This window comes from Mobula hypostoma, chromosome 16 (assembly GCF_963921235.1).
Source record: "Mobula hypostoma chromosome 16, sMobHyp1.1, whole genome shotgun sequence".
NCBI lineage: Eukaryota > Metazoa > Chordata > Chondrichthyes > Myliobatiformes > Myliobatidae > Mobula > Mobula hypostoma.
In genome coordinates, this window is record NC_086112.1 from 15965866 (window position 1) to 15986696 (window position 20831).

At 42.2% G+C, this 20831-nt stretch overlaps 1 protein-coding gene across 1 annotated transcript in view; it reads left to right on the forward strand.

Annotated features, from left to right (window-relative positions):
- Positions 1 to 20831, forward strand: part of LOC134357255 (leucyl-cystinyl aminopeptidase-like) — a 111185-nt gene that overhangs the window by 27752 nt on the left and 62602 nt on the right. The window contains exons 4-5 of the mRNA XM_063068593.1: positions 7041 to 7175; positions 13244 to 13364. Of these exons, the coding sequence (XP_062924663.1) occupies positions 7041 to 7175; positions 13244 to 13364 (256 nt within the window). The remainder of the gene's footprint in view (positions 1 to 7040; positions 7176 to 13243; positions 13365 to 20831) is intronic.

Genomic DNA, 20831 nt, shown 5'->3' on the forward strand with positions numbered 1-20831 from the left:
TGAATTTCCAGCATCTGCAGAATTCCTCGTGTTTGCGTTCAAAGAACCTGTATTCAGTTTTAATGAGGCAACAGGGAAGGTTGATAAAGAATTTAGAGCAGACACTGGCCATGTAGAATTTTGGAAGGCAGCTACTAAGACCCATGGGAATGGATTGTTAACTCAGTAGAGTTGCATTAGCGTAAAGCTACTACAGCTCGAGACGAGTTCAGAGTTCAATTCCGGCCCCGTCACATAATGAGTCTTTTGTAGGTCCTCCTTGTGGAATACATGGTTTTTCCCCAGGTGCTTCAGTTTCCTCCCACAATCCAAAGGCGTTCTGGACAGGTAAATTGATCATTGGAAATTGTCCCATGATTAGGTTAGGGTAAATGGTGATTATGGTTTCTCGTGTGGCACAGCTCTCGAGGGCCAGAAAGGCCTACTCTGCACTGTATCACAAAATAAAATAAATAAATAAGACAGTGGAATTCAAGGGAACTTAGCAGTGATATTCCCCAGGAATGACTTGCAACGTAGAGTGCCCATTTCAAGTTTTGACCGAAGCCAGAAGGACGATACAAGGGAAGAAGCTTGTTGAGATAGATTTGCTATGGTCTGGAAGTTGCTGCCTGTAGAGTTGGTGGAAAGAGTTGATCTGGGGTTTCAGAGAGGAATTGGGTAAGCTTGAGAGATAGAGCAATACAGTACAGGCACAAAGCCTCTGACCCAATAAGTCCATGATGTTTACCGAGCTAGTTCCAATCTCCTGCATTCCCCCATATCCATCCAAGCCCTGTCCCTCCATGCACCTATCCAAGTGTTTTTAGGTGATACTGTTGCCTCAACCACTTCTTCTGGAAGTTCATTCCATATACTAAACACAGGAGATTCTGCAGATGCTAGAAATCCAGAGTAGAACACACAAAATACTGGGGGAGCTCAGCAGTTCAGGCAGCATTTATGGAGCGGATAAGCAGTCAACATTCATCAGGACCCGCCACCCTCTGTATGAAACAGGATGCCACTCCTAAAGCTTCCCCTCTTGATCTGGTATTGGGAAATGAACCTGGTTAAGTGTGAGATCTCTTGGTGGGAGAGCATTTTGGAGATGGTGATCACAACTCCATCTCCCTTACCATAGTGCTGGAGAAGGATAGGAGCAGGGAATTTGGGAAAACACTTAATTGGGGTAGAGGGAAATGCTATTAGGCAGGAACTTGGGAACATAAATTGGGAGCAGATGTTCTCAGGGAAATGCACAGCAGAAGTGGACTTCTGCATAGGAATGTTCCATTAAGGCAGGGAAAGGATGGTAGGGTAAAAGAACCATAGTGTACAAAGGATGTAGAAAATCTAGTTAAAGAAGAAAAGAAAAACTTATGAAAGGTTCAAGAAACTAGGTACTGTTAGAGCTCTAGAAAATTACAAGGGTGCCAGGAAGAAGTTCAAAGATGAAATTAGGAGAGCTAGAAAGGGCCATGAGAAGTACTTGGCAAGTAGGATTAAGGAAAACCCCAAGGCATTCTTCAGGTATGCGAAGAGCAAGAGGATGAGCTGTGTGAGAATAGGACCAATCCGGAGCAGTAATGGAAACGTGTATGGAGGCAGCGGAAGTACTTAATGAATATTTCATTATTCACCAGTGAGAAGGACCTTGGCAATTGTGGGGATGATATACTACGGACTGCAACACATGAGCATATAGACATTAAGAAAGAGGATGTGTTGGAGCTTTTGAAAGGTATTAAGTTAGATAAGTTGCCAGGACCAGACGAGATATGCCGCAGGCTACTGTGAGAAGTGTGTGAGGAGATTGCTGGGCCCCTGACAATGATCTTTGCATCATCAATAGGGATGGGAGAAGTACCAGAGGATTGGAAGGTTGCAAATATCATTCCCTTGTTCAAGAAAGGGACTAGAGATAACTCAGGAAATTATAGACTGGTGAGTCTTACTTTAGTGGTGAGCAAGTTGTTGGAGAAGATCCTGAGAGGCAGGATTTATGAGTATTTGGAGAGACAATCTGATTAGGGATAGTCAGCATGGCTTTGTCCAGGCAGGTCATGTCTTACAAGCCTGATTGAATTCTTTGAGGATGTAACAAAACACATTGAAGGTAGAGCAGTGGATGTAGTATATATGGATTTCAGTAAGGCACTTGATGAGGCTCCCTATGCATGGGTCAGGCAGAAAGTAAGGAGGAGTGAGATCCAAGGAGACAGTACTTTGTGGATCCAGGATTGGCTTGCCCACAGAAGGCAAAGGGTGGTTGTAGATGGTTTGTATTCTGCATCAGAATCAGAATCTAACCATGGATTTTTTACTCTCCTCCCATCCGGTAGGCGCTACAGGAACCTCCGCTCCCACACCAGCAGGCACAGGAAGAGCTTCTTCCCTGAGGCTGTGACCCTGCTGAACCTCACATCACAGCACCAAGCAGTATTGCACCCATATTGTACTGTCTCAGTATTTTTATATTTGTGTGCTGTAGCACTTACTTCTTATTCGCAGTTATTTTGTAGATAACGCTATTTTTTGCATTTCCGGTTAGATGCTAACTGCATTTCATTGGCTTTGTATCTGTACTCGGCACAATGACAATAAAGTTGAATCTAATCTAATCTCATCAGGTTTGTTATCACTGGCATGTGATGTGAAATTTGCAGTTCAATGCAATACATAATCTAGCAGAGGAAAAAAATAAATAAAACAAAAAATAATAAGAAGAAATAAACAAGTAAATCAATTACGTATATTGAATAGATTTTAAAAAATGTTCAAAAACAGAAATGCTGTATTTTTTTTAAAAAGTGAGGTAGTGTTCAAAGATTCAATGCCCATTTAGGAATCGGATGGCAGAGGGGAAGAAGCTGTTCCTTCAGGCTTCTGTACCTCCTATCTGATGGTAACAGTGAGAAAAGGGCATGCCCTGGGTGCTAGAGGTCCTTGATAATGGACGCTGCCTTTCTGAGACACCGCTCCCTCAAGATGTCTTGGGCACTTTGTAGGCCAGTGCCCAAGATGTAGCTGACTACATTTAAAACCTTCTGCAGCTTCTTTTGGTCCTGTGCAGTAGCCCCTCCATAGCAGACAGTGATGCAGTCTGTCAGAATGCTCTCCACCATACAACTGTAGAAGTGTTTGAGTGTATTGACATGCCAAATCTCTTCAAACTCCTAATAAAGTATAGCTGCTATCTTGCCGCCTTTATAACTACATCGATATGTTGGGACCAGGTTAGATCCTCAGAGATCTTGACACCTAGGAACTTGAAACTGCTCACTCTCTCTACTTCTGATCCCTCTGAGGATTGGTATGTGTTCCTTCATCTTACCCTTCCTGAAGTCCACAATCAGCTCTTTCATCTTACTGGCGTTGAGTGCCAGGTTGTTGCTGCGGCACCACTCCACTAGTTGGCATATCTCACTCCTGTACGCCCTCTCATCACCACCTGAGATTCTACTAACAATGGTTGTATTGTCATCAAATTTATAGATGGTATTTGAGCTATGCTTAGCCACACAGTCATGGGTATAGAGAGTAGAGCAGTGGGCTAAGCACACACCCCTGAGGTGCGCCAGTGTTGATCGTCAGCGAGGAGGATATGTTATCACCAATCTGCACAGATTGTGGTCTTCCAGCTAGGAAGTCGAGGATCCAATTGCAGAGAGAGGTACAGAGGCCCAGGTTCTGCAACTTCTCAATCAGAAGGAATGTGGGAATGATGGTACTAAATGCTGAGCTATAGTCGATGAACAATATCCTGACTTAAGTGTTTGTGTTACCCAGGTGGTCTAAGGCCGTTTGAAGAGCCATTGGGGTTTCATCTACCGTTGACCTGTTGTGGCGATATGCAAATTGCAATGGGTCCAGGTCCTTGCTGAGGCAGGAGGTCGGTCTAGTCATGACCAACCTATCAAAGCATTTCATCACTGTTGATGTGAGTGCTACCAGGCGATAGTCATTAAGGCAGCTCACATTATTCTTCTTAGGCACTGGTATAATTGTTGCCTTTTTGAAGCAAGTGGGAACTTTCACCCGTAGCAGTAAGAGGTTGAAAATGTCCTTGAATATTCCCGCTAGTTGGTTGGCACAGGCCTTCAGAGCCTTACCAGGGTACTCCATCGGGACCTTCCACCTTGCGAGGGTTCACTATCTTTAAAGACAGCCTATCATCACAGGGTGATGTTAATCGGAGATCACAGGGTTATCAGGTGCAGCAGGGATCTTCACAGCTGTAGTTGTGTTCTCCCTTTCAAAGTGTGCATAGAAGGCCTTGAGTTCATCTGGTAGTGAAGCATTGCTACCATTCATGCTATTGGGTTTCTCTTTGTAGGAAGTAATGTCTTGCAGAACGGTGATCAGTGGTATTCTGCAGGGATCTGTTCTGGAACCCATCTTTGTGATTTTTATAAATGACCTGGATGAGGAAGTAGAAGGGTGGGTTACTTAGTTTGCTGATGACACAAAAGTTGGGGGTATTGTGGTTAGTCTGGAGGGTTGTCAGAGGTTACAGCGGGACATCAGTAGGATGCAGAACTGGGCTGAGAAGTGGCAGATGGCATTCAGCCCAGGTAAGTGTGAAATGGTTCATTTTGGTAGGTCAAATTTGAAGACAGAATATAATATTAATGATAAGACTCTTGGCAGTATGGAGGATCAGAGAGGTCTTGGGTTCCATGTCAATAGGACACTCAAAGCTGCTGCGCAGGTTGACAGTGTTGTTAAGAAGGCGTATAGTGTGATGACCTTCATCAACTGTGGATTTGTGTTCAAGAACTGTAAGGTAATGTTAAAGCTATACAACACCTTAGTTACCGCCCACTTGGAGTACTCTGTTCAGTTCTAGTCACCTCATTACAGGAAGGATTTGGATACTCTAGAGAGAGTGTAGAAGAGATTTACAAGGATCTTGCCTGGACTGAAGAGCATGCCTTATGAAAATAGGTTGCGTGAACTTGATTTTTTCTCCTTGGAGCAACGGAAGATGAGAGGTTACTTGATAGAGGTCAGTACTAATGCCTCCACAATCTCTTCAGCCACCTCCTTCAGAACCTCGGGGTGTACAGGAGACCTGTCTACTTTCAGACCTTTCATTTTCCCAAGAACCTTCTCTCTAGGAATGATAACTTCACAAACTTCATGACCACTGACACCTGGAACTTACACAGTGAAAACTCATGCAAAATTCTTAGTCAGTTTGTCCACTATTTCATTGACCCCATTACTCCCTCTCCAGCATAGTTTCCACCTCATTTCTCTTTTACACTTAATATGTCTGAGGAATCTTTTGGTATCCTCTTTAATATTATTGGCTAGCTTACTTTCGTATTCCATCTTTACCTTTTTAATGACTATTTTAGTTGCTTTCTGTTGGTTTTTAAAAGCTTCCCAGCCATTGAACTTCCCTCTAATTTTTGCTCTTATGCCCTCTCTTTGGCTTCTATGCTGCCTTTCACTTGTTGGCCATGGTTGTGTCATCTTTTTTTTAGAATACTTCATCCTCTTTGAAACATATATATCCTGTGGCTTCTGAATTGTGTCCAGAAATTCCAGCTGTTGCTGCTCGGCCATTATCCTTGCCAGTGTCTTTTCCAGTCAATCCTGGTCAACACATCTCTCATACCTGAATTTCAGGGTGAATTCGAATATATGATGATCACTTGCCCCAAAGAGTTTTTTTACCTTAAGCTCTCTAATTAATTCTGGTTCATTGCACAACACCCTATCCAGAATAACTGCTCCCCTCGTGGGCTCAACCTCTTAAAAAGCCATTTCATAGGCATTCTAGATGTTCCCCCACCTGGAATCCGGCACCAACCTGATTTTCCCAGTCAATCTGCATATTGAACTCCCTGATGACTATTGTAACATTGCCCTTTTAGGATGCATGTTCCATTTTCCATTGTAATTTGCAGACCACATCATTACTAATGTTTGGGGGGTGTGGGGGACGTCTGTATACAACTCCCATCAGGGTTTTTTTACCCTTGCAGTTCCTTGGCTCTATCCACAAAGATTCAACACCTTCTCACCCTATGTAACCTCTTTCTAATGATCCAGTTTCATTTTTTACCAACAGAGCAATGCCAACCCCTCTGCCTTCCTGACTGTACTGTCAATACAATGTGTATCCTTGGGCATTAGGCTCCCAGCTATAATCTTCCAGCCATTTTGTCCAACTTGGGAGTGTTGTGTCAGCCATTCGTGTTTGGTTTTGTATGTGTTGTGACTTTCTGCCCATTGGTCTGTGGGGGAAGATTCGAGAGAGCTGTGTGGGACCAGATTTCTGAAGGACAGAAGTCTGGTGTGGGGTCTTTTGATGGGAGTACAGATAGAGGAGCATCAGGGAAGATGCTGGAGGATCCCATCCGAAGGGGAGTCCATATTTCAAGGAATGCTTTGTGAGGAGATGGATTCCAAGAAGGGAAGTTCTACCTGTGGTTGTGATGGGAACTCAGTGCCATCAGTGAAGCGATACACCCAACTACTACAGAAACGAGCTCCAACATTTATGTGCACATTTAGACTGTTTTGACTGTAATGAGCCTTTAATTTTTCTTTTTCTGTTTACTGTTTGCTAATGTTGAAATATTGGTAAATATATTTTCTTTGTAATTTTATGCTGATGTATGATCTGTTAATTTCCTGGCGATTGATAACTTTGCATGGGGCGATATTTACACTGTATTCACTACAATCAATGTTCCTTAACCAGAACATCCTAACTTTCCTGTTTGATTAAACCCAAATTATACCGACCCTAGACATGTTGCATATGGAAGGTGGCCTTCTCACCACTGAGTTACTTGGTCATTAGCAGAGCGAGATAACGAGCTTAACATATTCAAGCCTTGTACCTTTACCCTGTTTCAGCACTGCTTTTCGACAATGTGATTTTTAGTTTTGTTCCTGAGCGCTGTATTTAAATGGTCAGTCAGAATTCAGAATACATTCCTTTTGGTAAAACAGAATTTTGCTAACATTGAAAGCTGTGCTGTTAAACACACATGGTATTGTGCTTGACATTAATGACACTGGTTTGTAATCTGTTCTAGGGTAGCACATCTACAGTTGTGAATGGACTTTATCAAGATACATTTATGAAAAGCTTTAAAATGAGCACTTACTTAGTGGCCTTTGTTGTTGCCGATTTGAGAAGCACCAACTACAGCACAACAGATGGAACTCTGGTAAGTCCCATTTTTTAAAAAAACCTGTAGCTAATGTAAGTAAGGCTGTTTTTAATATCTATCCCCATTTCTTCAGAGAAGATGGGAGGGAATGATTCTTGTAGGAATCATTGAAGTTGTGTTCCTTGTCTTCCCAACTTGACTTTGGCTGGAAATTTCAAAAATCTAACCAACAATGGCAAAGTATTAGATGCTCTTGACCATAATCGACAGTATATATAATTTGAATTGATTACAAAAATAGTGCTGGTCATGTTTATCATGGTGGCTGAGATCCCAAAAGAGAAGGTATTTAGAAGTACTTGGTACCTTAAACACACAAAAGATTCTGCAGATGCTGGAAATCTTAAGCAACACATGTAAAATGCAGAAACAGCTTGGCAACTCGGGCAGCATCGATGGAGGGGAATAAACAGTTGATGTTTTGAACCGAGATCCTTCATGAGGACTAGAAAGGAAGGGGGAAGAAGCCAGAATTAAAAAAACTGGGATGAGGGGCAGGAGTATAACCTGGACGGTAATGGGTAAAACTAGATAAGGGGAAATGTGGGTTAGTAGAGAGGGGTATGAAGTAAAAAGCTAGGAAGTGCTAGGTGGAAGAAGTAGCTACCTGATAAAGAATAGTGGGCCTTAGAGGAAATGGAAGGAGGAAGGGAACCAGAGGGAAGTGATGGACATTTGAGGAGAAGAGAAGGGGTGAGAGGTGAACCAGAAAGGGGAATGATGTAGATTGGAGTAAGGCTGCATTGAGTACCATCTGCCACAAGAGGTGGGGTTTCACGGCTACCCACCAAGTAGGCTTCCCTTTCTCATTTTGGCATTGCAGTCCATGGCCTCCTCCACTGCTATGATGAGGCCACACCCAGGTTGGAGAAGCTGTCAGGGTAGCCTCTAACCTGATGGCATGAACATAGCTTCTGGTAGTTTCTCCCCTCTTTCCCTTTCTTTTTCCATTCCCGATTCCGGTTCTCCTCTCAGCACTTCTCTGACCAGCTCAGTTCCTCAAGTATTTTCTGTACGTTGCTCTTGGCACTCTATACCTTTTGCACGCTACACTCTTTATGATGTTATTGTCAAATCCTGCAGAAGGAGAACTCACCTTGCCAGCTGGTCCATTCTGGATTCTATCACCCATTTGTCATGCATTAACGGGGGTGCAGAGTAAGCATTCCAGCCTGCTCTGGCTTGAGGATAACAGAAAGACTTTGAGGGATTAGGAGAGAAAAATCCGGTCACCAGCTGCTCCTTTCCTCACTGTTTAATTATTGGTCAAGGTCAACTATTGAATAGTGGATTCCTGTGATATTAATGTAGGGGGAATTGGAGGTCAACGTTCAAAATAAATTTATTATCAAGATACATGACACTATAAACAACCCTGAGATTTATTTTCTTGTGGGCATACAGTATATCCAAAAAGGGATGTCACATCTTTTGTTTGAAACCTATTACTTCTGTTGTCCGTGTTGTGTCTGTGCACATATCAACTAGGTTAGGTTATGAGGACACGCAGTTCTCTTTTATTGTCATTTAGTAATGCATGCATTAAGAAATGATACCATTTGTTCCTCCAGAAAGATATCACAGAAACACAAGACAAACCAAGACTAAAAAAAAACTGACAAAAACCACATAATTATAACATATAGTTACAACAGTGCGAGCAATACCGTAATTTGATAGAAGAACAGACCATGGGCACGGTAAAAAAAAAGTCTCAAAGTCTCTTGAAAGTCCCATCATCTCATGCAGATGGTTGAAGGAAGAAAACTCTTCCTGCCATGAGCTTCCAGCGCGGCAAACTTGCCGATGCAGCATCCTGGAAGCACCCAACCACAGTCTGGCTCGAGTCTGTCCGAAAACTTCAAGCCTCCGATCAGCTCTCCGACACCGAGCACCATCTCTGCCGAGCGCTTCGACCCCGACCAAGGGCAACAGGCAGTAGGCAAAGCCGAGGCTTTGGGGCCTTCCCCTCCAGAGATTCTTGATCGCACAGTAGCAGCAGCAGCGAAGCAGGCATTTCGGAAGTTTCTCCAGCTGTTCCTCCATGCTTCTCATGGCTGTCTCCATCAAATCAGGATTGTGCACAGCATCCTACTTCACATACGATATCAATTCGGAGCGGCCGTGCGAATTATAGCCCGGAGGCAGCGGTTGGTGCAGTATGGACAAGACAAAGACAGAATTAAATAAAAGCCAGCCCGCGGGAGATGGCTTTAATTGCTGTATTCACATTGCAGAGAGAGAGAGGAACAATGTGTATGTGTAAACAACAGCGCATGTGCAGACAACAGATCAATACGTAGTGCTAATGAGGGGTGATTGCTCTAAAAGAAATGTATTCACACACTACACTTCCTCCCCCTTTAGATTAATGCAACATAAAACTGTGTATGTACAAAACATTCAATTTCCCTTTTATTAACCCATATTCCAAATAAATGTGCTTTCACAATAACAGTCCATAACAACTTTGCAGTTCTAAAGGTTCAGTCTTTTGGGTGGTGCTCTTTTTTTCAGGATAGCGCCTCTGGACCTATGGAGTGGCATCAGATTCGGCAGGTGTCTTGTCAAAGATGATGTTCTTGTCACCCCTCTGTATAGCTTGACTCTGTGGTTAAGAAGGCATACAGTGCATTTGCCTTCATAAACCATGGGATTAAGAGTCGAGAGGTAATGTTGCAGCTATGTAGGACCCTGGTCAGATCCCACTTGAAGTACTGTGCTCAATTCTGGTTGCTTCACTACAGGAAGGATGTGGAGACCATAGAAATGGTGCAGAGGAGATTTACAAGGATGTTGCCTGGATTGGGGAGCATGCCTTATGAGAATAGGTTGAGTGAACTCGGCCTTTTCTCCTTGGAGTGACGGAGGATGAGAGGTGACCTGACAGAGGTGTACAAGATGATGAGAGGCATTGATCATGTGGATAGTCAGAGGCTTTTTCCCAAGGCTGAAATGGCTAGCACAAGAGGTCACAGTTTTAAGGTGCTTGGAAGTAGGTACAGAGGAGATGTCAGGGGTAATTTTTTTACGCAGAGAGTGGTGAGTGCATGGAATAGGCTTCTGGCGCTGGCGGTGGTGGTGGAGGTGGAAACGATAGTGCCTTTCAAGAGACTCCTGGATAAATACACGGAGCTTAGAAAAATAGAGGGCTGTGGGTAAGCCTAGGTAGTTCTAAGGTAGGGACATGTTTGGCACAGATTTGTGGACTGAAGGGCCTGTATTGTGCTATAAGTTTTCTATGTTTCTAAACATATACAATTATGAAAGGGATAGATAAGACAAGCAGGAAAGTTCTTTCCACTGGTAGGTGAGACGAGAACCAGGGGACATTGCCTGAAGATTCAGGGGAGTAGATTTGGGGCAGAGATGAGGAGGAACTGCCTTTTCCAGACAGTGGTGAATCTGGAATTCCTGCACAATGAAGCAGTGGAGGCTACCTCAGTAAATATATTTAAGACAGGGTTGAATAGATTTTTGCGTAGTAGGGGAAATATGGGGAAAAGGCAGGTAGGTGGAGATGAATCCATGACCAGATCAGCCATGATCTTATTGAATGGCGACGCAGGCTCGATAGGCCAGATGCCCTACTCCTGTTCCTATTTCTTATGTTCTTATCTTCACATTTTATTCTGGTAAGCTATTTCTGGCCAAGATAGTCCTCAGAGTGGACATGGTCTTTGCTGAGATTCAAAGATTCAAGATTCAAGACACTTCATTGTCATTCTAACCATACATCAGCTCTGCAGGGCAGAATGAGACAGCGTTTCACAGGATCAGTGCAATCATAACATAACAAAGGCAACACTAAATAATAAACATAACAATAAATAGTAAAACACAACGGCCACATGTCAGTTAAAATCAAGTTGTAAGTGTCCAGTGCAAGTTAAAAGTGTCCAAAGCAGAGTCAGGTAGAGCAGCTATTTAGCAGTCTGACTGTCTGTGGGAGGAAGCTGTTTAGTAGCCTTGTGGTTTTAGTTTTGATGTTCCTGTAATGTTTGCCTGATGGCAGAAGGACAAACAGTTAGTGGAGAGGGTTGACTTCATTGGTGTGACCTTCGGCCACTTCGAATGAGCATCCACAGCTACCAGAAGGATAGAATCCATGAATGGCCCAGCAAATTCAATATGTACTCTTTGCCATGGTGTCAATGGCCACTTCTGCGTGTGTAGTGGTGCCTGTGGGTGTGCAGTTTGAACCTTTTCGCATCTAGAACAGGTTTTGGCCAAGTTTTCAATCTGCTTATCTATTCCTTTCTCAAACACCCCATTAGTGTTAAGCAGCTTTGACAGCTTCTGGTTAGTGTGACCAGTTGGGCTGTAGTTGCCTGTTGATGCCACACTGAGAGCTTTGATTCAGTGCCAGTCCAGTTGGATTTTTCTCAATCATCCACATCGGAAAAGCGCTGGCTCTCCACTTTTCAATACATAAAGCTCTAACTGCTGTGTTTGGCGTCCATACATCACATTTACCTTCAGTTTCCCTTTGGGAGACACTTTTTCACCTGTGTAGATTTTTAGCATCATTGCTGTATTCTCATGTTATCTAAGGAAACAGTCTGTTGCAGTCAACCTCTGAAATTGTAGACAAAGCTGACCCTGTGTCCAGTTGCATTTTCAGTTTTACGCCGGACACATCTATTGTGATCCATGTAATTCTGTGATCTGCTTCAGTTATACTATTTGCCACGTCGATAACCTTTTTGGCTGCTTGTACCATTCAGGGAAATTTTGTGCACTTCACGTTCTAGCCTTTTCTGTAGTTCTGTTGCATCCTTTGCTGCTGTCTCTAGCGATATTGCAATGGTCAGTGCCTTTTCTAAGGTTGGGTCTCATTCTGATCGTACACTCTTTTGAGTGCTTTGACTATGCATGCCACATACAAGTCTGTCTCTTAATACAACAGAAAGTCCATCTCTAAAGTCACAGCACTGCAGTATATTCAGAAATGCTTTCATCTTTTGACTGGTTCCTTTTGTAAAATCTAATTCTCTCAACTATTACCAGCGGTTTAGGGCTCAAGTGATTCTGTGAAAATGTAACAATTTCATCGAGCATTTTGCTTGCTGGCTTTGCAGGGGTTACTAATTTGCATAAGAGACTGTACGTTCTTGTGCCCATTAAGCTAAGAAGCTCAGGGCTTTTTGCTCCTCCAAGTTGTTGGCAGAAATTGAGTAAGGTAATAGTGGGAAGACTGGACAGGTAGGCATTCTTTGAAAGTGCTGTTGGCTCCCTGCACTACTTCACTGGTTAAAATGGGACTGATGTCTCAGAGTTTTTTTGCTGATGAGGTATTCAGAAACTACTCAGTTTCACACAAAGTGAGTGATACAAGCTGGATGCAAGTATGCATGATTATGGGGATCTTGGGGGAAGGACCATCCACTTGGTATTTTCATTAGGACTCCACACAAACTCTCCACTTTAATGTTAGGCTCTCTTGCTGGACTTTTCTGAGTTTGAGGCTGTGGAATTCTTTCATACTCTTTTCTGTTAGCTGTCTCGCTGTCCTCCATCTTGCTTGGCTTAATGTGGGAGAACTGCAGAATTTATCTGATTTTGTCGATTGTCTACATTGGTCTCTGTGCTTGACTTTTGTGATATTTGAAAACTTATTCTAGTAGAAACTTGCTTGAGTGTTTAGCAACATACCAAATCTCTTCAGATTCCTAATGAAGTATAGCCACTGGCGTGCCTTCATCATGATTGCATCAATATGGTGGGCCTCTGAGATGCTGACACTCAGGACTACAAACTGCTCTCCTTTTTCACTACCAACCCCTCAATGAGTATCGGTTGGCGTGTGTTCACCTGACTTCCCCTTCCTGAAGTCTGCAGTCAGTTCTTTGAGTGCAAGGTTGTTATTCTAACACTCCTCAACCAGTTGATCTACTTCAATCCTCCATGCCTCCTCACCACAGTATGTTAAATTATTCCGCTGTTGTTACTACTTATGGTACGTACTAACTCGGGGAAACTCCATTGATTCATATTGAAGAGATTATTTTCAGTGTAATAACTTACGGTTTGACAGTACTTCTTATCACATTGAATTTGGCTAGGTGTCGGTGTATGCTGTTCCTGGAAAGACGGATCAAATGAAGTATCCATTGGAAGTTGCAGTGAAACTTCTCAACTTTTCTGAGAGCTTCTTCAATATATCTTACTCCTTAAAGAAGCTAGGTAAGAATGTTTTATGATAATGCCTTGTTAAGATGCTTGAAGTTGACTGTAATGGTGTGAGTTTTGGAATGTAGCACATTCTGCCTCCGATGAAAAGCCTATCAATCTTGTTCAGGTTGCAGTTGACTTTCACCTTTTTTAGAAGTATTTTATGTTTGCATGCCAAAAAGATTTAGTAAAATTCTAAACGTGGTTTACTCAGGAGTCTGTTGCTGGACTGAGAATCTCTGGACTATTGGATGTTCATCCAATTAATTGTAATTAAAAACCAATGAGAAACAAAGGGCCAGTGTATTAAAGGAGGTGTGGGAATCAGCAGCCAGTGAGCCTGAACATCTGAATTTCTCAACATTCAGACCAGAGTGATTGTAAGTCAGCAGAATATAGACAAAATCACAGTAATGAATATTTTGTATTCATTGAGTAATATCATTTAAGTTCATGAGTCGAGGTATTGTAAAATGGCCAGTGCTCTTGCTTTCTATGATTGTTTTTGTGTGAATGTGTACATACAGTGATTGTCAACAAAGCTTGGTCCCAGAGCAATTGTTTCACCTCTGCAATGGACAACTTACTGACAAAAGATCAGTGGCCTGTTCTCTCCTTTAACCATTGAATGTAAATATGATTTGGGCGTCGTGATTAAATTTCTGCATGCTTGAAAATGCTTTAACCTCAACAAGGAAGCTGCTTCCATAGCGTTGCTCCAGTTTCTCCTAACATCAGTTACGAACTTTCATACTTGTAGCTGGAACTATACATGGTTGACAAAATAGAACTCTGTCCATTTTGTACTGAAACTAAATAAAATTGAGTTCCAAGGAAACGGGTGGTACAGCAAGTGAGATTGTGGCTCTTTCATTCCCATGAGCTCAGTGCAAGCCTGTATGATGAAAGTCTTCATTCTCATAGCTGAAGAAGCACAAGTTAAAATTGATCCCTTTCTTAACAAGCAAGTGTTCACAATGGAAAGAATACAGAAGAAGTGTACAATATAGAACCAAATAGCTAAATTATCTGCAAGTAGGTTTTTGGGGGGGAAATATTTTCTAAAGGTTGGGGATTTTGATTTCTTGTTTTACTGTATTAAGATGCATTGTTTTTAATTTGGGAGCTGCTGCAGTATTGGTGGTCAATTTGATTAAATTATATTTTGTAGAGAAGCAAACTACATTAGGCATGGCAGGAAGGTCCCAAGTATTCACAATCTTCTGAAAAACTTAGAATATTGATAACATTGGAACTGATGTATCATTTTAAGCTAAGCTTTAAACAGAATGATGGGAGTATTTTGCAACAGGCCAGACTTGCTGGGGTGGGATTAACAGAGTATAAGCTTATGTTTGTTTTTATTTACTCTATTTTCTTGAGGCACTTGTCCTCAACACCAATGTCCACCCAGATCAGAATCGGGTTTATCATGAAGTTTGTTGTTTTGCAGCCACCGTACACTTCAGTACATAAAAAATTTTCATTAACTGCAATAAGAAATATCTTTAAAAGATAAGTAGTGCAAAATGAGAACAAAATAGTGAGGTAGGATTCATGGACTATTCAGAAATCTGGCAGAAGGGATGAAGCTGTTTGATAAACATTAGTTCATTGAGTCATAGAGAAATACAGTACAGAAACAGGCCCTTTGGCCCATCTAATCCATGCTGAAACCATTTAAGTGACCTATTTCCATCGACTTGCGCAGGGACAATAGTCCTCCGTATTCCTACTATCCATTTACCTATCCAGACTTCTCTTAAAAGTTGAAGTTGAGCTCATATGAACCACTTGTGCTGGGAGCTCATTCCACACTCTCAAGTGTGTGTCTTCAATGGTAGTATTGAGAAGAGGTTAAGTCCTCAGTAGTGAGTGTCCTTCATGATAGATGTCACCTTCTTAAGACATGTTTGGGGTGCTCTCATATCCCAAGTTCTTTGTTCATGATAGTTAGTTGTTCTTGTGTTGTCCTGTAAGAGCTCACCTGACACTTTTCCTTGCCTTTGTTCACACTGCGTTACGTTTAATATATCTGGAAACCACAAGATTGTACTGACAGAATTTCTCAGCACCTTTTTACATACTAGCACTTAAAAAGTTGTTTTTCTTTTAAAAGATGTGAAAGTTACTAAGGCCTTGTTATGATTCGGTCCATTGCATCAAGTGTCCACTTGTCCATTTTGCTTAAAATGTGATGCTGATTTTGGGTGGTTTTGTGATAATTAGACATAATTTGAACTGTGGACACACTGCTCTTAAGAACAACATGGTGATATCTTCTCACAAGAGGAAGGGCTTTTAAACCACAGAATGGGCACCTGGTTTCTAGGTAATGAAGAGAGAAAATGGTTTCCAGCAGTATTGTGTTGTTCTTGAGGGCTGGAGTCATGTCCGGTAAAGGTCCAGAGATGACAAAACATAAAAACTTGGTAAAAGTATTCCAGAAAAAAAGAGGTGGCATAATTTTATTTCATTTCATAAACTATAACCATAACGGCATCATGTTGGTCTGATTAGCTAGGACACATCAGTGTGGAGTCCTTATCTATGCCCTTACAGTTGTCAGTAAAGTTTATCACTCCCCACTTGCCAATTTACAGGTCATTTCAAAATTCATGTTCTTGTTTTGATCAAGAGTTTGAACCTTTATACCCTTCAGTCTGTTAGCATGCATTACTTGTGCTGAATGTTGTTCTGTGCTTTGGCTGGCAAATGCCAGGAATGAAATTAAGCAAAATGTCAGAAAATATTTTCATCTCATTTAAAAGAATCAACAAAATATTAACAAATACGCTAGTTGATGCAGTGTATGTAGAGCCAAGATATAGGGAAATTGAGTGGAGGAATTTGTGATACTGGAGAGGATTTAAAGAGCCTTGACGAGAATGGAGAGTGAAGTAGATGTACAACTGGTTGGGAGGGGGGGTTACAATCGGATATCGAATAAAAGCTAAATCAGTCCAGTCAGCAGAGCAAACACATGGGAGAAACGCAAAGCTAAATTGCAACTATTCCCCACCCACCTGACTGCACCCATCACCTTCTAGCTTATATTCCTTTCCTTTCACCCAGCAAGTTATTCTGGCTTCTAGCCCCCTTCCTTTCCAGTCCCTAATGAAGGGAATGGGGCTGAAATGTTGACTGTTCATTCCCCTCCATAGATGCTGCCTGAACTGCGGAATTCCTCCAACATTTTGTATAGGTTACTTTAATGCAAGGAATCTTGAGTAGTAAGGCAGGTGAACCAGTGCTTTTGATAAGCACATGGCAATAGGATATTGCTGTCACAGAGAGATAGCCAAAAGAAGGGCAGGAATGGCACGTTAAAACTCCAGGTCTAGAATCCTCAAGCAAAGGAGCAGATGCCCCTTTTCCATTCTAGGGCATTGGCATTAATGAAGTAGTCCATTTCTAGAGTAACGGGAGAGGATTTCTTGGAAAAAAGGCAACATGGGTACAGCTCTGTCTTTTAGCTTCAAGGTAGTTATAAAAATAAGGATAGATAGAAACTAAGGTCGTGCATTGGAGGAAGGCTTATTTTGACATCTTGTTACAGGACCTGACGCAAGTAGGTTGGGAACCGCTACTTGTAGTTAAGTCTACATCTAATTTGTATGATTCATTCACAAGTGAAACGGTGAGTTTAATGCTGATCAGTTCTAAAAGGGTGAAAGGTAAGGACAAGGAGTCATGGATGACAAGAGGTAGCAAGAGATTGATGGGGAGAAATGTAAGGAATCATGTAAGGTGAGTGGGGGAGAGTTTTTAAATGGGGGGATGTCTCATGTATTTTTTTTTACACACAGTGGCTGCCTGGGATGCACTGCCAGGGGTGATGGCAGAGGCTGAAACAATAGGGATGTTTAAAAGACTCTTGGATAGATGGATGTCAGAAAAATAGATTGTTATGGTGTGTGTAAGTGGGATAGGTTAGATTGATCGTGGAGTTGGTCTGTATCGGTTAGTGTAACATCGTGGGTCAGAGGACCCATTCTGTGTTGTACTGTTCTATGTGGTAGGTACATGCTTGTGAAGTAGGGGTGGGGACCCTTGAAGCATGTAGAAAGTGTAGGAGAATTGGGAAGTGTGAGGTAGAAGGTTTGCAGCAGATCAGCAGTAAAGGTGATTCAAATTTCAAATACACTGAATGCTCAAATGGTACGTCACAAGATGGTGGTGTGTATATTTGCAGTGGCCTCTCCAGCTCCCATCAACGGTGAAATTTCCTGTGCTGTTCTTCTTTTAGAACATAGAATAGTACAGCACAGTACAGGCCTTTCGGCCCACAATGTTGTGCCGACCCTCAAACCCTGCCTCCCATGTAAGCCCCACCTTAAATTCCTCCATATACCTGTCTAGTAGTCTCTTAAACTTCACGAGTGTATCTGCCTCCACCACTGACTCAGGCAGTGCATTCCACGCACCAACCTATCTCTGAGTGAAAAACCTTCCTCTACTATCCCCCTTGAACTTCCCACCCCTTACCCTAAAGCCATGTCCTCTTGTATTGAGCAGTGGTGCCCTGGGGAAGAGGTGCTGGCTATCCACTCTATCTATTCCTCTTAATATCTTGTACACCTCTATCATGTCTCCTCTCATCCTCCTCCTCTCCAAAGAGTAAAGCCCTAGCTCCCTTAACAAATAACAGTGCTGTTCATAAAGGACACTAAAGGGCTGTGTCACCTGATTACAGACACCAGGAGAGAAGCGTTGAAGATGGTGCACTTCACTGGGGGGACGCAGCGCAGCTTCTGGGCTAGAGTCAATCCTGCCCACCTCCCCAGAGTTTGCTAGCAGGGGATAAGCTCTACTATGGCTTGAGTCTGGACTTTTCTATTGCTTGGCTGTATCTTACTGATACTTTGATGTGCTTGCTATCTTGTACATGCTGTGTGTGTTTTGTATGACTGTTGGTACTGTGTTTTGCACTTTGGCCCTAGAGTAATGCTATCTTGTTTGGCTGTATTCATGAGTCTTCATGTATGGTTGAATGACAATTAAACTTGACTTGAATTGAAAATCTGGAAGCTGTACTGCTTACTGTTTACCCATGCTACACACTGTATGCATTTTGAATTATATTTTATTAACTTATGGTAATATTTTGGTTTATGTGTTGTGTGTGATTATGTTCTGTGGGTGTACCATGGTCTGGACGTATGTAGTTTCGTTTGGTTTTGTATATACAGTTAGATGACAATAACCTTGAACTTGGTAGAGACAGGGATTCTCATGACATTTGGGAAATAACTAAATAAGCACTTCAAAGTTCCAAGTACATGTATGTCACCATTTACAACCCTGAGGTTTGTTTTGTTGCAAGCATACTCACTAAATCCAAGAACCATAATAGAATCAATGAAAGACTGCACCCAGGATGGGGTGAAAATTAGTGGGTAAGAGGCAGCAGCATTCCCAAGGCAACGGGAAGTGGAGGCTAGTTTTGTGATGAAATGAGTTGTGCAACTCTGCAGTTTCTTGTTGTGTTGGAGAAAGCAGTTGCTATACATTAGGGATCAACAGGGCCAAGATGAGGCTACCCTCAGGATGCAGTAGCAATACCTTTTATTTCATTTGGGTAGCAAACAGCCGGATGGCATGAATATTGATTTCTCCTTCTGGTTTAAAAAAAAGTTCCTTCCTTCTACCCTCTTCTTCTATTTCCTTCTCTGGCCTCTTGCCAAATCTTACCTGCCTATCACCTCCTCCTGGGTCCCCGCTTTCCCTTTCTCCTATGGGCCACTCTCCTCGCCCATCAGATTCCTTCCTCTCTGGCCATTTACCTTTCTTCCCCACCTGGCTTCACCAATCGCCTCCTAAATATCTGCGTCCACCCCCAAGCACTTTGGTGGAAGAAATAAAAGGGTAAACTATTTTCAAAATGGAGAGAAAACTCAAAAATCTGAGGTGCAAAGGGCCTTGGGAGCCCTTGTGCAGGATTCCCTGAAGGGTTAATTTCCAGGTTGAGTCGGTGGTGAGAAGGCAAATGCGATGTGGCATTTGTTTCGATAGGACTACAATTTCATACCAAGGATGTGATGTTGAGGCTTTATGAAGCACAGGTGAGGCCTCATTTGGAGTATTACAAGCAGTTTTGGGCCCCTTATCTGAGAAAGGATGTGCTGACATTGGAAAGGGTTCAAAGAAGATTAATGAAAATGATTTCAGGATTGAAAGACTTATCATATGAAGTGCCTTTGATGGCTCTGGGCCTGGACTCACTGAAATGCAAAAAAAATGGGGGATGACCTAATTAAAACCTTTTGCATGCTGAAAGGCCTTGATAAAATGGATGTGGAAAGGATATTTTCTATGGTGGGAGAGGCTAAGAGAATACACGGCCTCCGTGGCATCCTTTTAGAAAAGAGATGGGGAAGAATTTCTTCAGCCAGGGAGTTGTGTATCTATGGAATTTGTTGCTGTAGATGGTGGCAGTGGAGGTCAAGTCTTTAGGAATATTTAAGGCAGAGTTGACAGATTCTTGATTATTCTGGGCATGGAAGGATATGGAAAGAAGGCGAGAGGTTGGAGCTGATAAGGAAAATGGATTAGCCATGATGAAAGAAATTGCCTAATTCTGCTCCTATATATTATGGTCTTAAGGTGTTGCTTTGAATCTTCGGCATCTATAGAATTCCTCGTGTTTATATATTTCCCTATCCTTAGGAGGAAATAGAAGTGCTGATGTGCTTTCTTTGCTATTTTTTATATGTGATGGGATCAGGACAAGCTATTGGTGATGTTTATACCTTCCAGACAAACTATTAGTGAAATTTACACCGACCAACAAACTTCTCCGCCTCAGCCCTGTAGATATATTTTTATAGCGTATGCTCCACCCTCTTCCTGAAATCAATGACCATGTCCTTTGTTTTATTGTCATTAATGTCATTAAGTGAGAGATTGTAACCATGAATCCATGTTGCTGTACTCCGTCTTGTCATTATTTGAAATCTGGCCACACAGTCATGAGTGTATAGGGAATAAAGTCTGATGCAGACTTGCGGGACACCAATGTTGAGGGTAATTGTTGTGAAGATGTTGGTTTTTTTAAATTGATTGCAACCTGATGGTCAAAAAGTCAGTGGTCCAGTGGGAGTTGCTGAGTCCTACAGTACTGTGCAAAAATCATAGACACATTTATATAGCTAGGGTGCCTAAGACTTTCACTCAGGACCGGGGTGCAGTGCTAGCCGGAGTGCGTCCGGCACCTCTTTAAGAAAAAAGCCGAAATAAACAAGCTAATTAATTAGGTGACGCCCAGGGTGATTTGAGTATCTCAGAAACTGCTGATCTCCTGGGATTTTTATGCACAACAGACTCTGGAGTTCAAAGAATGGTGCCAAAAACAAAAAAAAAACAGCGAGTGGCTGTTCTGTGAGCGAAAACATCTTGTTAAATCTACTCGCTGTTTTTTTTTTGTTTTTGGCGGTCCTCTGATCTTCTACGAACTAGTGAATATCAGCCTAACCAACC